This window comes from Heloderma suspectum, chromosome 2 (genome assembly GCF_057233095.1).
Source record: "Heloderma suspectum isolate Gila_16-S chromosome 2, 16-S_ref, whole genome shotgun sequence".
Classification (NCBI taxonomy): domain Eukaryota; kingdom Metazoa; phylum Chordata; class Lepidosauria; order Squamata; family Helodermatidae; genus Heloderma; species Heloderma suspectum.
The window spans coordinates 71,107,787-71,125,723 of NC_139459.1; the positions used below are offsets into that span (position 1 = coordinate 71,107,787).

Below are 17,937 nucleotides of genomic sequence, written 5' to 3' on the forward strand. Positions count from 1 at the left end.
CGGGGACACAAGACAGAGGGACCGGTGGAGGACAGAGGGGTATCCATGCTAGTGGGGACACTCCAAAGGAATGGAGTGTTTATCTCAGTACTATTAGTGGTCGTAAGAGTTACTGGTCCATGTCATATGGACTGGGTAGATAATCTGTACAGAAACCCCTAGGTCCTAAAGAAGAGATGGGGGAGCAGCACCACAAACTGAAGGAGGAAAGGGAGAGGCAGGCCTCAAGGTAGCTCTAGAACAGGTGTGGGGAACCTTTTTCTGCCCGAGGGCAGAATTCCAATCTGGGAAAGGTCTCGGGGGCCGCATTCCATCTGTGGGCCTGGGCCAAAGGCAGAGTGGGTGGGGCAAAGAATGTGATTATTATTAATGTTATGCCTACTCATGAGTAATCAGGACAAAGCCTCTGCATGTATACTCAGAAGTAAGCAGAACTGAATCACTCAGCAGCACTTTAAAATAGCACCCCAAATACCAAGCTCCTACATCTCTACATACATAAACAAGATAAGTCTCAGCATATCTACTCAGCAGGGCAAGTCTCTGCAGAATAAGCCTTAGAAGTAAGCAGGGCTGAATCATTTAGCAACTTCCTCCACAGGCTCCATCCCCTCTCCCCTGCAGGGATTAGAGATATGAGCGTTTTCCTGCTGTGCAGTGGCAAATGTTCCTTTTCTTCACTGTGCAGCTGGAAAAGTTCTTATCTCTGATCAGCTGCTGTGGCCTGGAGAAGAACCTGGCAGGCCAGATGGGGAATCTTCATGGGACATTTTCAGCCCAGTGGATCCCCATCCCTGTTCTAGCAAGTAGCATTTAGTGAATTACGTTAATCGTTGCCCTATGTTTCTGATGAAGACCACAGCTTGAAATGCATTGAGCCAATATTTAGATAAGAAATTACTGCTCTCTAGTTCCAGCTTAAGGCCTTTTCTTTTGTTCCTTTGTGTCCTGCAACCAGATGCTGTGCTGACATGCACACCTGAGCTTTCCAGACCCAAGTAAAGAGTTGGATTATATCATGGTTTATTTGTGAATGAGCATATTTATTGGGAGAGCTTTTCCTGAAATGTTACTTTTCTCTGTTCACATCTTAAAAGAGAATAGTGACATAGGTTAAAATGATGGAATTAATAGATCATTGTAGAAGTAGAGAATGTTCAGATGTCTGCTCCAGGACTTTGGTTATTCTGACGTTGTAAAGACTTGCTTTCTACTAATTTTTACTTGCATCTACTTGTATCTAGTAGGTATTGATGAAAACAAATGGCACTTAGTTAAACCGTTTTCTCATCTTATTAGGGGGAAGTGATTTCTGTTGTGCAAAGTGGTTCTTTTATGTTCTAGTGAAATATATTTTAGTTAAACTGAATCACACCCATAACAATGGATTATGTTTTTTTCTGTATAAATGAAATCAAGGTAATGCAATGAAACATACTGATGTGATGAAATCTTTCCACCCTTTACAGAATACTCAAACAATACGACCATCCGAATATTGTAAAGCTTATAGGAGTATGCACACAAAGGCAGCCTATTTATATTGTTATGGAGCTTGTTCCAGGTAATACGTTTGTTCACATTATTATTTACAATATATATTTTGTGCCTGATTGTTTATTTCCTTGTGTCTTTGTTTGCTTGGACATATACTTTGTGCCTTTCATTTACATCTCTTCTATTTTAAAAGAGTGCTCTTTAGGGCTTGATAAAAGTCTCTCTGGGATTTCAGAATTGTAGGGTTATTTTGGTTTTGCCAGCAGGTGGAGGCAGTATCAAAGTGATAGCTCCTAGGCATGCATGTCCCATTGTAAATCTATTTGGATCCTGGGAATATACGTAAGATCTGCTGTTCCATATTTATACTATATATTGAATACATACATGAAGAGCTTAAAAAATCACCTTTGACTACAGTATGTAATAAGCAATTGTCATATAAAAGGGTTGGGGTGTTCTCAGTAAGAGATAGGCTGTACAGCAAAAGATTGCTTAAAGATACTTTCCATGTGTTGTTTTCCATGCATGAATGTTCTTAACTAGTTTTAACTAGTCTGTTTACAATGCCCTCCACTCTGCTTTGTGTGATACAGCTGGGTAGATGCTATAGGAGGAAAGCTCTATTGCCTTCCATCTTGGAACCATTATTGAAACAGGTGTCTCTTTTGCAAACAAAATTCATGCAGACAGAGCTATAGAGAATGTGTTGTTCTACTTTTGCTAAGCAATGTTTTTGTTAAGACTCTGGATGGGGTGGGGCGGTAAGTGTTCTTCAGGTAGAGAATTCAGAGCATTTCAACTGACAAGATAACTATTCCACATAGTTCCTTTGTGTAAAATCAGTGTTGCATTTGTTCCATGGGTTAAGTGTTTGCACAGTTTCAGTGCATCAAGCTTTGGTTGCCAGAGGTAGTTTACTTTTTCATCTATGTGCTGCATTTCCACAGGGGAGCATGCCCAAACCAGCTCACGATAAATATCAAAATACAGTATTATCAGCAAAACAATCCAGTACAAAAACAAATCAAACAAATTCAGATAGGACAAGTCAGATTCAATTTTACAATGAACTGATGTGATAAAATACAAAAGCAATGTCAAAATTGACAATTCAAATATAAATAGCTAGCTCAACCACCCACCACCACCCCCGGTATTGCTGTACTCCCAGGGGGAGTGGCAATGGTGATAAGTTGCCTTCTTCAGCCTTCCAAGGTTCTGGCTGCTAGTGCTGGCCTAAGTGCACTCCAGCAAGTCATTAGACTTGAATGATTGCTTTTTGTGTTTCTGTGTCTTATCCCACTGGTATAAATGTGACTTGACAGCAGAGTAAAAATATTTGAATAAATCAAAAGGAGCATGGAGAGCAGTTTGAGAGTTAAACACTTTCCCATTTCAATCTATCTTGTATTGTACTAGTGTCAATAAATCTTCTGACATGATGGCATGGAATGTTCAGTTGCTCAGGGAACTAAATGGTTTGCAGTCCAGCTCCTGAGAAGAGAAAGTTTTCAGTCTGGCTGGATCAAAACTTTGCACAGGGGCAGGTTGGATCATACAGTCCCAGTATGTAGAAAACCTAAAGGGCAGGGAACCCAGAGGCACGGCTGGAAGAAGGATGCAGAGTAGAGAATGAGCTCAGAAAGAGGAACTGAAAGTGGCTTGAGGAAAAGGGTAGAGGAGATCAAAAATTTGCCTCCATTTTTGATCTCCTCTACCCTTTTCCTCAAGCCACTTTCAGTGCAAATCAGTGCACTGATCAGTGCACTTTTCAGTGCAAATCAAGGGAGCAAATCAGAAAGGAGACTCTGAAAAACCTCTACAGGGCTTAAGGTTTGGAGGCAGAGTCCAAGCATGGGGAGTGTCAGGTTCCCCAATCTCCCTAGCACACACGCTCAGGCATTCTGACACCGGACACCTAAATCAGTGAGATTTCTTTATTGCTGGAAATCCCATGGCAAAGCTTAATGGTTACACTATTCAGAAATCCTATAGCTGATGGTCAGTAGCTATAGGGTATATGTAATTCCAGAACAGTCCAAAGCTAAACACTACCACTGTGACTGAGAGCCTCATCAATGTGGTTTCCCCCTTGCCATCTCCATGGCTCTGAACACAAGGGAAAAGACTTGTGTTCTCATACCCAGGTTAGATTCCTGGCGTATCTAACCCAGGCAATCCATACACAGGGTTCCAAAGCCCGGACAAGGAATGGGAGTGATTCCTGGAATGATCCCTCAGGCAATCACGGGGTAAATTCTTGAAAGGCCTAAACAATACCGCACCCATAGAGAGTTAGTCCAACTTTGTATCTTCTGTTGATAACTAAAGGCTACGTAGTCAAGGCCTATCAAGACCAAGGGAAGGGTAAACCCACACACGTAAGGAGTTCCATGCCACCACTTTTGCATTGGTAACTCCACACTGCATGAGTCCAGGCAGAGGAAAGTCCAAAAGTCCTAGGTAATTGGTTCCATTAGTAAGGAGTGCCTAGCACAGTGAATCAGGCAGTAGCAGTGCTAGGAACGCAACTGATTTCACATGCAGATGATAGAAAGTGACCTGGGAAAGGGTGGAGGTGAGGAGTCAACTCCTTCAGTTTCACTCCCATGTAGCCATTTGCAAATCATCCAATGTTTGGATAACAAAATGATAGACCAGTAACTGTGACTCCCTCAATAAATTACTTGCCAGACAGTTAATGTTTCTTCTCTTAACATCACCTTTTAGTATCATAAGCACACAGCTGCTTTCCAGTAGTTGCATTTCCCCCTTATTTGTGGCAAATAGATCATTTCGGTCTTTTTCTACAAGTTGAAGCTGCCATTTTGCTCACTGCTGCAACCATAAATGTGTGTTGAATGATGCCAGGCAAAATTCTGCTCATGATGAATGAATGATTCAGATGGTCTGTCAGAGCTGCGGTAGTCAGGAGCTGCCATAGGCTGAGTGGTCATATAAGGTCATAAATGCTGTGGAGGATATCCATGGGAGTTGGGGGACCTTCACCACCATTTTATTTTTCCCCTTCCTTTTTCTTTGATATGGTCAAAGAAGTACTACATTTGTTTGTGGTGTACTGGGCAGAAAAGAGCAACCTTTCTTCCACGGGTGGCGAAGTGGGGATCCCTAAAAGAAATATTTTGGGGTTTCATTCGAAGCCATTTTTTTTCTGCTGTGCTGGGAACCAATACTGTAATTCTGTTCCTCATTTGTTGCTTTTAAATGCGTATGGTTTTCATAAGGTTTAATATAGATTCAATCCCTACTAAATCACTGGCTTGTTTTTTAGTGTCAGCATATAGCTATAAAACTCATGCCAGGGTGCTTTTTATGACTTTAATATTTCAAGGCATATTCCTTTTGATTTAATCCATCAAAATATTGCTGATGCAGCATTAGGCATTTGTGGACACTTTAAAATGGTATTCCATAATACTTTGTTTGGTTGCTCTAATGTTTCATTTCATGCCTAATATTCCAAAACGAATGAGGATGGGAGAGCATAAGCTGACCACTTATTATCACGGTGAATACACATTAATCGTTTCAAATGGGAGCCAGGTCCTTTAATTTGCACATTATATAAGCTCAAAGCTGGTTAGCATACTACATAAGAAACTGTATTGACATTTTTATCATTCTCCTTTGGCTAGGCTATTAGATTATACTACTACTTATTTTTCCTGAGAGGACAGAGTAAAAAAGCCTGAACTAAAAAAACATGGCTCCAGTTCAACAACTTTTTTTTTAAAAGCCAAAGCTACTGAATCCATAATACTAATGATTTCTGTAGCAAATGGAAAATTGGAAGCCTTGGGGAAATGGTAGAAAAGTTTATTCTAAATGTAGTCCTTCACCTGTCTCTGCAGCCATCCCACGTATTTGCTGAGGCCCTCTTCCAAACAATTTTTCACCCAATGATGCTAACCTCCAGGATCTTATGCATGTCTCCCTACCAAGAGCTACTACAAGCCTAGAACATTGTGGCATCATTGCAGCTTAGCCAATGACAGGACGAGATTAGGGGATCTGCCTCTTCAGCCTTTTATGCACACATATAAAGTATCATTTTTAGTAGAAAGGCGGGGTACAAATCAAGTAAATACTGATCCCCATTTCTCTCGGTAACCCATTCTCCGTTGGCTCCACCTGTTGGCTCCTTCCCCCCCAGATTCCCTATATTTGCTGCTTCCTCCACTTCTTCCCCTTTGTCCTCTTATTGATGACATTTGGACCCTCATTTCAGCCTCTCTCTCCCAGCCCCAACATCCACATCTCTTTGTTTCTGTGATCACAGTAGTTCAGCCAACCTCTGCAGGAAACTTGCAGACCAGCAAGAAAAAGCCTGGAGCATATACGTGTTCATGGATTCCTCACTATTAAAGCCTTGGTAGCTGAACTGAGCTTTTTTGGATTTATTCTTAAACAAGAGAGCTAAATTTAGGCGTAGTGACAACCCTCTGAACTTTGAGATTTCAAGCAACACAGAAACCAATTATTCTAGAGCTTAGAAGGTGCCTTGGTGTAGCATCAAATGGGTGGGGGATCTGAATTAGTATGTAGAAGTTTGTTCAAGTATGCCTAAGCAGTGTGCAGTGTTAAGTAACTCTCAAAGCAAGGTGGCTTCTGCAGCCACCTTGATGAGAGGATTGTAATTTTTTCTGCTATCACCAATAGTTCAGTTACATAGTCTGTTCTGGAATGATCGTAAGGTCTTCATTCTTTCACTGGGTTTTGTGCAAAATATTTTCCACCAGAAATAGGTCAGCATTACCAGTTCAAGTGATGAGGTTGCTACTTCACTTGTTGGTTCCTATATTGTGCCAACCACATGCGTTATTCTTTAGGTATTAACCACCAACTGAATGTGGCGGGTTAATATGGATGGAATGTCTTTGTGGGTAACCAGTGTGGTGTAGTGTGGTATTGAGAGCCAGTGTGGTGTAGTGGCTAGAGTGTTGGGACTATGAGCTGGGAGATCCGGGTTCTAGTCCCCACTCGGCCATGGAAGCTCACTGGGTGACTTTGGGCCAGTCACTGACTCTCAGCCCAACCTACCTCACAGGGTTGTTGTTGTGAGGCTAAAATGGAGAGGAGGAGGACAATGTAAGCCACCTTGGGTTCCTTGCAAGAGGAAAAAAAGGTGGGATATAAATGTAATAAATAAATAACCCATTAGTTTGTGTGAAGCAGCCTTCTCCAACCTAGTACCCCCAGATGTTTTGGATTACGATTCTTAGCAGCCCTAGCCAGCATGGCCAGTGGTCAGGAATGTTGAGAGCTGTAGTCCAAAACAGCTGGATGGTGCCAGGTTGGGAAAGGACCAAAGAGTGACTGGCCAATGAGGACAGTAACGTGTTCCTCTTTCAAACGAACTTTCCAAAAACTGGCACGGAGCAGCAAGTGCTGCAGACAATTTTCAAAATTTTATTTTTTTATGTCAGTGTTTGATGGTAAAGCTGAATCCCTGCAGTGATTTAATCAGAGAAGTGGGTGAAGTGAACTGCATTCTGAGAGCAGTAGTCCCCATGACCTCCGCTTGCCAACACTGACCCAGCTGAGACTCCACTTGATGGTGGCAGCAGTAGTAGGAGCAGAGTTTCCACCAAGTAAAGCTAACCTCTCTGGTAGTATGTGTGGGAGGGAGAGAGGGTTTCCACCAAGAAGGGAGAATGAATAGGGATAAGATGTTTTGGGGTAACTTAAACTTTGTAAGTTACTTACATGACTATCCTTTGCTGGAGTCTGTATCTACAGAGTTCCCAAGATCGAGATGCGTTAGTTAAAGATATCTTGTGCAGATTAACAGTGCTAGGTGGCATAGAACGATTCAGTCATTTCTGAACCCCTTAATACCTTCAGGCTCGCAGTATTGTCAAACTCAAAAGGTTTTCCTCCTATCTTTCCTCCCTTCTGTCGGCAACAGACTGCTGCCAGACCCAGCTGCTTCAGAAAATGTCATTATGTTAATGGAAATGGCTTTGAGGTTTTCCAAGCACAAATGGGGGCCAAGCAGGGGTGGGGGAAGAAAGCTACTACTCCATCAGTTCCTATAATAATGTTGTTGGATTGCATTTTAGTGGTATTATTTCTTGTTTATGCCTTGGACAAGTAAGAGAAACAGCAGCAGGAAGTATATGTAGTTGGTATGAAAAAAATCCCCCAGCAGCCTTTCTTCTCTGTGCCTTCTTGCTCTGCTACCTGTGGTGGAAAATGATTAGTGCCTATCTATCCCCTCTAGATATTGAAGCTAATGACCTAATATCTCTCTTTCTCACACACATGCACACTGAATCCAGACTCTCCTTGGCGAAGCAATAGCTTTGTTTACTCTCTTAGTGGTGAAGGGCAAAAAACCCAACCCCCCCCCAAATTTGGGTTGACAGTCTAACTCCTGGACTGCAGTCGCCATGAGCCAATTCACTATCGGAGTTAAGTGGAGTTGCTTAATGTCAAGAGATTTAGAGTAAAAATGACTTTTTCCTCTCTAAAAGAGAGATCTCCGTTTTTGAAAAATTCATTAAGAGTAAATACAGTAGTCCAGGGCCTGATTCAATTCCCTGTTCCCATCTTGAGTCATAGTTCACAGAACAAAGTCAAGAGAGATGTTCCGTTGGGTGTCATTTCCCCTCAAGTGATGCTAGAGCCTACAAGCCTATTAAGGGAATTTGTGATACACTTTACTGAGGCGATAAAATATAGATGTTATTGTTCTGACAGACAAATGGTACTGGCTGTTGGACACATCAACTCACATTTTATTTCCTACAAAGGAGGCTGACATGTGATCTGGTGTTGACAATGTCATGTGAAATGTTTTTGCCATGTTCTGTATCTCTGTAATAATAAGGCAGTAAAATGTAACGTTTCTCGTGCCTTTACCAACTAACTAGGACTCAAGGGTGGGAAGAAGGTAGATTGGGATCTACTGGTAGATTTCTGGGTGATTTGCAGGATTGGAAACAGTTTCTAACTCCCAATTGTTTAACAATAGCAACAAGAAAATGACCTTTTCACACCTAAATTAGGCTGCTGAAATGAAGGAAACTTGGCAAAACCAGGAGTGGATTTCTGTGTGAAATGACTCAGTTCAGTTCTGGTACCGAAAACAATTTCCTAGGCTTAGAATGTGCTCACAGGGAACCTGTTCTTTAATTCTCTGGGCTTCTTCACACAGAGCTTTTATCCTGCTATTGAGATTGCTCACCTACAGAAGTTTGCAGGTCCTTTAGATGACATGGTCAATCTCCAGGGCATCTCCCGCACTAAATTACCTTTGTTCCATTTTTTAAAAGAGCGGAGATAATGAGCTATCAAATTACAGCTCTTAAGTTCCGCTTGAGTTCTCTCTTGAAAAGAGGAAAACCTGCAATAAGAGGAGCTAGATCACAGCACCATCTAGCAGCTGTATAATGAAACATATCAAAGACTCAAATAAGGGGGGAAAGGAGGGGAAGGAAGCATGTGTAAAGGGAATCTGTTGTGATCCTGCATTTAAAACGGAAGCAGAAAGCCCCATTTTAAATGCATGATTTTAGGCTGCTGTAGAGATGCTCTGGCTGGTGGATCTTGGGCTTCTACTAAAAATCCAAAGTAGATCTGACAAGCCTGAAGTCTGCCCACCCCTGAACAAGGTGATACTTATCATATGGAAACAAAAATATCCTCACACTAAGACAAAAAACACAGATAGCAAGTAGATGCCCTCCCCCGTGTATAATTGAATCACCATTCTAGCACTCACAGATTAGGGAGCAGCAGAAGTTCATAGACCTGCAGAAATGCGTGATCCTGCTGAGAGAGATTTTCTTTGTGCTCTATCAAAGAAAATGACCAGTCAGACAGTACATGAGAAGAGGACTCTGGAGCATTTTTAGCCCATTATTTGTTTCGAATACAAGGTTATCTGTTACAGCTAGGTGGAGTAAAATCCTATGAATCATTGTACCATTTCTCAGGGTGTTAAGCAGACACGCTTAACTCACCAAGCAGAATGGAGCGTGGGCAGTGTTCTAGTAAAATGGAAAATTTAGCTGGATCAATATTAAGATTGTCTTCTGTTCAGAAAACGGTCAGAATACATAATACTTAGGACTAGTAATCACACATTTTACAGAAACTTGGCTTATTCCAATCAATATGGCATAGTAGCTGGAGCAAGGAGAGCATTGCTCAGATGTTGTGTTGCATTATATTTTTGTTTAGCGGACATGCTACCTTAGAGGCAGTCAATCATAATCCCATGAACAGTAGCTCTACCCCTTTTGCTCCTCAGATCTTATATTTGTCATAAACTAATATTTGATTCATTTCATGATGCTATCTCTTACAGTGTGGACCTGTCTTGTAGCTGGGATTTCAAAAAAGGGTGGGCATACAGCACCCATAACTCTTCCCAGCTTGTTGGAAGGGTCAAGGCAGTGATAAATGCATAAATGGAGGTACAATCTTAGTTGCTGATTATGCATTTTACGTTAGTTTGTATGGTTACAGAGGGTCCCTAGAATCCTCTGTAAAGCTTATGTTCCAAAAGCTGCACACGCTTCTATACTTTTTTTTTTTTTTAAAGCAAAGGTAGCTGTGTTGGCCATAAGGAAAAAAATCCACAATCCATATTTAGGCAATACCGTTATTAGGCCAGCCAAAGGTCACAAAATATTGTGCAAGCTTTCAGGTTCTCCAGGACCCTTCATAAGCAAGATGGCAAAGAAATCAGAGGGGGAGTGGCTGATGTTCAAGCTATGGAGTCAGCATCTAGGTACAGCCTTACAGCGGAACGTGGGAGGAGGCTGCAGATACACAAATTATGCTCTTGTCAGGTGCTGAGATGGTTTCAGGTTTGTACCTAGGACTGTTCCAAGGACTGCTGGGCTGGAGGAACAGACAGTGGCTGAAAATCCAGCTTTTACTGGGAACGTCTATATCCTTAAGTGAAACACATAAACCAGGTTTGGATGACACACTGCGGCTTGTTGTGGGTTATTTAACCCATGATGAGCTGCAGTGCCCACAGGTGCCAAATTGCATCTACAACCCAGCTCAGGGGTTGTCATGTCATGTGAACCTAGCAAGCGTGGGTTATGCAAGTGTTAAACAAACCTCGCATAAACCTAAAACATACCGTGGGTTATGCGAGGGTTGAACAACCCCCACATAACCCACGCTGACCAAGTGCACGACATGACAACCCCTTAGTGGGGTTTGTATATTCAAAATGGCAACTGCATGCACCACAACCTCACTGTGGGTTAAATAACCCACAATGGACTGTCATGTCTTGCGTACAGCCCCAGAGACCTGGTTCACATGATGAAACCATGGGTTGTTTGGGAATGAGCATGCTGGCTCTCGACTGTTCTCCTGCTTCCAGTGTACTAAACAACCCAGGGACTAAACAACCTGGAACTCTTGAGTTCTTGAGGGAGACCCCTCTAATTGAGAGAACCCCTAATAAGCTTCCAAGGAATTCCACGGTTCCCTGAAATACTGTTTAAAAATGACTGAAACCTTAATTACACACCATATTACAAGAATAATGATTATAAGGGCCAATAATTGTGTGTGTGTGTGTGTGTCCCCGCCCCCAGTTCTGAACTCTTTCCTCTTCACTGAGATGACAACTTGGGATGTCCTTTGTTATCACTAGAAGAGATATTGTATCTCTTTTCCAGGAGTGCATCCTTCATATATTATCATACAAGTTATATTAGTGGAGGCTTCCATTTTTAATGAGCCTGCAGCTTGAGATTGAACTGGAGCTGATTAAAATTTTCTAGCACACATTAAAGATTCTACACAAACATTAAAGTTCAAGTTTATTTGTTTTGGCCATAGGCTATATAACAAAAAACAACATACAATATAATTCAAGACAAAAACAATATCAGCACCTAATACAAAGCAGAGTTTACTTCTTTTTAAGATGTAACTGTTTTTTGAAGTACTTAAACTTAAGAAAGCACATATACACATCCACGTATATCACTAAATACTTCTCTACCAACATATATTGGGAAAATGTTTCTTTTTCTGAAACTGATGTTTTCGGGAAGGGAGTCTGAGGAACTGAGGCAGATAGTGGTGACAAAAGTTGAAGTTCTCCACATCTTATTGATAAACTGAAAGCAAATAAATCACCAGGCCCAGATGGTATCCATCCTAGAGTTCTCAAAGAACTCACATATGAAATTGCTGATCTTCTAACCAAAATATGCACCATGTCCCTAAGATCAGCCTCTATACCAGAGGACTGGAAGATGTCCAATGTAACACCAATTTTCAAAAAGGGATCCAGGGGGGATCCCAGAAATTACAGGCCAATTAGCTTAAGGTCTGTTCTGGGTAAATTGGTTGAAAGCATTATTAAAGATAAAATTAGTAAGCATATAGCAAGACAAGAAGAAGAATTAACACGGCTTCGGCAAAGGTAAGTCCTGTCTCACTAACCTATTAGAATTCTTTGAGAGTGTCAATAAACATGTAGACAGGGGTGATCTGGTCGACATTGTTTACTTGGACTTCCAAAAGGCTTTTGACAAAGTCCCTCACCAAAGACTCCTGAGCAAACGTAGCAGTCATGGAATAAGAGGACAGGTCGTCTTATGGATGAGTAACTGGTTAAAGAACAGAAAGCAGAGAGTAGGAATAAATGGTAAATCCTCCCAATGGAGGGAAGTAAATAGTGGGGTCGCACAGGGATCTGTAGTAGGACTAATGCTTTTCAACCTGTTCATAAATGATCTGGAATTAGAAGTGAGCAGCGAAGTGGCCAAGTTTCCAGATGACACCAAATTATTTGGGGTGGTTAAAACAAAAAGGGATTGTGAAGAGCTCCAAAAGGATCTCTCCAAACTAGGAGAATGGGCAGCTAAACGGCAAATGCAGTTCAATGTAAGCAAATGTAAAGTGATGCACGTTGGGGCAACTTCAAGTATAGCCTGATGGGATCTGAGCTAGCGGTGACCGACCAGGAAAGAGATCTTGAGGTTGTGGTGGACAGCTCAATGAAGATGTCAACCCAGTGCGCAGCTGCTGTAAAAAAGGCAAACTCCATGTTAGGCATAATTGGAAACGGAATTGAGAATAAAACTGCCAATATCATACTGTCCCTGTACAGATCTGTGGTGCAGCCACGCTTGGGAGACTGTGTCCAGTTCTGGTCACCACACCTAAAAAAGATATTGTAGAGCTGGAAAAATATGCAGAAGAGGGCAACTAAAATGATCAAGGGGCTGGAGCATCTCCCCTATGAGGGATGGTTACAACAGCTGGGATTGTTAAGCTTGGAAAAAAGGAGGGTAAGGGGAGACATGATAGAGGTGTACAAAATTATGCATGGTGTGGAGAATGTGGTTAGGGAGATAGTTTTCTCCCTCTCTCATAGTATTAGAACCTGGGGTCATGCCATGAAGCTGATTGGTGGGAGATTCAGGACAGATAAAAGGAAGTACTTCACACAGCGCATAGTTAAACTATGGAATTCACTACCACAGGAAGTATTGATAGCCACCAGTTTGGATGTCTTTAAAAGGAGGTTGGACAAATTCTTGGAGGAAAAGGCTATCAATGGCTATTAGTCCCGATGGCTATGTGCTACCTCCAGTACCAGAGGCATAGAGGCCATATACACCAGTTGCTGGGGAACATGGGCAGGAGGGTGCTGTTGAGCTCATGTCCTGCTTGAGTGTTCCCAGCTAATAGCTGGTTGGCCACTGTGTGAACAGTATGCTGGATTAGATGGACCCTTGGTCTGATCCAGCATGTTTTTTCTTATGTTCTTTTTCCTTTGACTCAATAGAACATTTTAAAAACACATGAAATATAGATTTTAGAATGCATAAAATGATTATCCAAATCACTTATATCACATTCATTAACATATTTTAGCACTGGATTCCACCTTTCTAATACCGAGTATTTGTAGCCCAGAGTTTATTTCCAATAAAAGCAGCAATGGTAAATATAGTTGGTGATAATGCAAGGATCAAGCACATTAATTTTAATATTGTTCTGTCATTTAAAACATTAAAATATGTGTGCATCATAAAGTTGTAATCTCTGAAGTGATAATGGAAGACAATCATAAGTGTTTTTTTCCAGAAATTATACAGCCACAACTGTGAGTCAGACGAATTGCATTCCACCATTAGAACCAGAAATGGGTGTGTGTGTGTGTGTGTGTGTGTGTGTGTGTGATTGGAATAGTTTCTCTGGCTTATACTGAGAAAACAGCTTAGAGGATTGTTCTGAAACTTGACAGTGCAGGAGAAGTCAGTTTGAGGGATGGTCCATGGCTGTGCTATTTTGAGTTAGAAAGGGTAAAAAATTGCTTATTGATAGAAATTTAATGTTTGACAAGTAACCTCCAGCAGTTTGACAACTATTGTCTGATTCCTTTTCATAGACTTTGCTGGGCTTTAATTTTATCAGCTGAATTCTCTGTACAGCATTTTTCAGGAAACTGTTTATTTTGTCAGGGGGAAGGTCTAGTACGTGCTGTACCCTAGTAGTACCATAACATGGTTGTAGGTTTTTGTTTTGTTCTTAAATGTAAATTCCCCCTTCCATCCCTTGGGCACGGGATTTTATCCTATGAGAGTTCATAAAGTCCCAGAACAATTCTGCAGCAGGGAGGGGATAAAATTCGAGTGAATGTAGCTGGTTACCAAGGACATAGAATAGAAGGGGAGAAGGGAGGGAGTTATGTCAGTTAAGGGTTGAGGCAGTTGGGAGACAGTGAGGTTTTGGGGAAAAATACGATCTGCAGCATTAATTCTCCTTTAATGAACATGTAACAACCCGCCCCTTCCAGAAACAAGCATTTTCGGGTTGGGCACACATGAACTGGAGCCCAGTGGGGCTGGCTGCTCACACATGGCCCCAGTTGGATCCAACCCACCGAGTAGTGTGTCTTCCTATGAGATGTGGTCTCTTAAGAAACACTGCGTGTCCCAGAGTTCCTTAGTTCATGGTGGCATTTTCTGTGCATTTGCAAGGACTCCTTTCTGCTGCTAAATTTACAGATCCAAGAAGGCTCAAAAAGAAAGGTCCCAAAATTGACAGCCCCCCCCCCCCCATCAAGAAAAATCTTATTTTTGGCCCGGAAGATGTGAGTAAATAAGCTAACTTTAATTTACAAGTTTTTAAGCCTATTTATTTATTTATTTATTTATTAAATTATTAATCGCCTATCTAGTTGGTCACCCAACCACTCTGGGCAATGTACAACATATAATAAAAGAGTTTAAAACAATAAAATTCTACAATAAAAACATTTTCTAAAATACCCTTAACCCACCCCAAATGCCTGCCTGAACAACCACATTTTTAATGCACGGCAGAAGATCATTAAAGAGGGGGCATGATGGAGTTCCTTAGGGAGGGAGTTCCACAGAGTGGGGGCCACCACAGAAAAGGCCCTCTCCCTTGTCCCCACCAGTCTAGCTGTCCTGGCTGATGGGACAGAGAGAAGGCCATCCGAGGCTGATCTTGTTAAGCGGCCTGTCTGGTGTTGCTGGAGGTGCTCCTTAAGAGAGGCTGGGCCGGAACCATATAGGGTTTTAAAGGTCAAAACCAACACCTTGAATTTGACCCGGAAAACAGCTGGTAACCAGTGCAACTCCTTCAGCACTGGAGTGATGTGATCTCGCCGGCGGCTGCCTTTAATCAGGCGAGCCGCCGCGTTCTGTACCAGCTGCAGCTTCCGAACCGTCTTCAAGGGTAACCCCATGTGGAGCACATTACAGTAGTCTAAACGGGAGGAGACCAGGGCATGTACTACCGATGGGAGCAGATGGTCGGGAAGGAAGGGGCGCAGCCACCATATCAGATGGAGTTGATACAGCGCTGTCCAGCTCACAGCTGACACCTGAGCCTCCATGGACAGCTGGGAGTCCAAAATGACCCCCAGGCTGCAGACCTGGTCTTTCAAGGGTAGCCGTACCCCATTCAACACCAGTTCAACACCCCCCAGCCTCCTCTTGTCTCCCACCAAAAGCACCTCGGTCTTGTCAGGGTTCAGCTTCAGCTTATTCCTCCCCATCCAGCCACTCACCGTCTCCAGACATTTGGACAGGGATTCTACAGCCAACCTTGGTAAAGATTTGAACGAGAGGTAGAGCTGCGTGTCATCCGCATACAGAGGACACCACATCCCAAACCTCCTAATGATAGCCCCCAGTGTCTTCACATAGGTGTTAAATAGCATCAGAGAGATGATGGAACCCTGTGGCACCCCACAAGTGAGTGGCCACGGGTCCGAAACCTCCTCTCTTAGTGTGACCCTCTGGTACCTGCTGGAGATGAAGGACCAGAACCACCACAATACGGTGTCTCCAATGCCCATCCCCTCCAGGCGGTCCAGGAGGATACCGTGGTCAACGGTATCAAAAGCCGCTGAGAGGTCGAGGAGAACAAGGAAGGAGCATTCACCCCTATCCAGAGCCTCCTCATATCATCCACCAAGGCGACCAAGGCCATTTCTGTCCCATGCCCAGGCCTGAAGCCCGACTGAAATGGGTCTAGATAATCGGCTTCTTCCAAGTGTGTCTTCAACTGCATCGCCACCATCTGCTCAATCACCTTGCCCAAAAATGGCAGATTTGAGACTGGGCGGAAGTTGTTCAGAACTTGGGGATCCAAGGAGGGCTTCTTTAAGAGTGGTCTTATCATTGCCTCCTTGAGGTAAAACCAGTAAAGCACTGCTTACAGTGTAAGCCTACACTGGTTTCAAACACTGCTGTCTGTTTCATACTCCTACCAGGGGAATGATGCCCAAGCTTTATCATAGGGCTGATTTTTAGGCAGGTTTGTAGCAGTGGAGAAAATCTGGAACACCTCTATGAATGTGGACCTATGAAGAAAAGCTGGAAGTGATAAATTTCAGATCCCAGTAAAAGTAAAAGTTTTGCTTTTAATTTAAAAAAAATGGCTACACAAGAACCTTGCAATATAATCACTGCGCTACATTTTGAAGTCTGATTGCTAATTTGCTTGCAAGAATTAAATTTATGGCTTGTGGGCGTATAGCTCATTCCTGTCCTTATGGGGTGCTCCATGACACAGCTGTTATCGTTATTTTGTAGGATCCAATAAGGATGTAGAATGCTCTAGGTCAGAATATCCAACACAGCAAATCTGTGCAGGTGTTTGTCTTATACGTCTGTAGGTGATTGTCAGCTGTATCATGAATTACAGAAAACTGAGTTGCGTATCTTTTGATGGCATCATTAAAGCTCTAAAATTCCATGTGCTTTGTAAAGATACCAAAGAAGGATTGGCTTGACTTGACCAAGACTTGGAATGGCAGGAGAATAAAGATAAGAAATTAGAGTTGACTCTGTTAGGATTGTGTTGTTGTATGTTTTGTGGACTGATGTTGTTGTCATCTTGCTGAAAGTTGCAAGCATGCTAAACTCCTTTTGTCTTCTAACCTTAATTAAATCAAGGAAACAAAATGCCACATTTCAAATGGGGTTAGTTCAGTACCAGTCTCTAGAAAGTGTCTAAATACCTATAATGCACAGAACTGAGTTCTTGGCAATAGCGATTAAACTCCCAATCTTGTGGTAGTGCCATGAGAAACAGTGTATTAAGTTTTACTGGCTTATAATTAATTAGTAGATTATGATCATAGTTTAAAAAAATGCATTCAAAGTGAATGACATATACAAATTATCCTAGACTGATTCCTTTTTCTTTTAAAAATCATTTAACAATGTTTTAATTAGTATTTTCTTCTTAAAATTGTACCTTTCTTTCTCTGAAGAGGCAACTACTTCCCCTAAAAATCTTTCAACTTCATAATGCACATAATAGTGTGTTTGTTCGTCGCATAGAGATGTGAAAAAACTGAGCTATTTAACCTATTTAACCATGATTTTATGATGTTGGGGGTTGTTTTTGTTTTTTGTTTTGCACTCCCTCATGTTTACGTAAACAGAATTTCACCAAATGGCAAATTATATTAAGGCTAGCTTTGGTGCAGGCAAAAGATCAATATGAGAGGAATAAAAACACACACCACGAGGAATCAATTTTTTCAGCATATCTGGACTTTATTGTTTTGGGTGTGATATGACATACACTTGGCTGCTTATAATTGTCTTGGAAATGATACTTGAATACCATTGCATTCCATCCCCTTTCATCATTTAAAGGCATGCATTGCTATATTGTATAACTTTAAAAAATGATTGTTTTTTTTCCTGTTGAAAATAAATACAGAGATGATAGTAATCATGGATGGCATTTCAGATTGCTTTGTAAGCTCTTTCCCCCAGAAAGCTAGAAAATTTGCAATGACTGAAACACCTTAATACAAAGTTCTGCACATATAGTTCTGTAAGAGAATTCTTAGTAATTTTAATAGTGCTGACAATGTATTAATCAGTGTGATCAATCAGTTCATTAGACACAGATTAAAAATAAGGATTA

General features: G+C 41.8%; 1 protein-coding gene across 3 annotated transcripts in view; it reads left to right on the forward strand.

Annotated features, from left to right (window-relative positions):
- Nucleotides 1-17,937, forward strand: part of FER (FER tyrosine kinase) — a 223,864-nt gene that overhangs the window by 141,607 nt on the left and 64,320 nt on the right. For all 3 annotated transcript variants that reach the window (XM_084833846.1, XM_084833845.1, XM_084833847.1), the window contains one exon: nucleotides 1,470-1,564. In XM_084833846.1, the coding sequence (XP_084689972.1) occupies nucleotides 1,470-1,564 (95 nt within the window). The remainder of the gene's footprint in view (nucleotides 1-1,469; nucleotides 1,565-17,937) is intronic.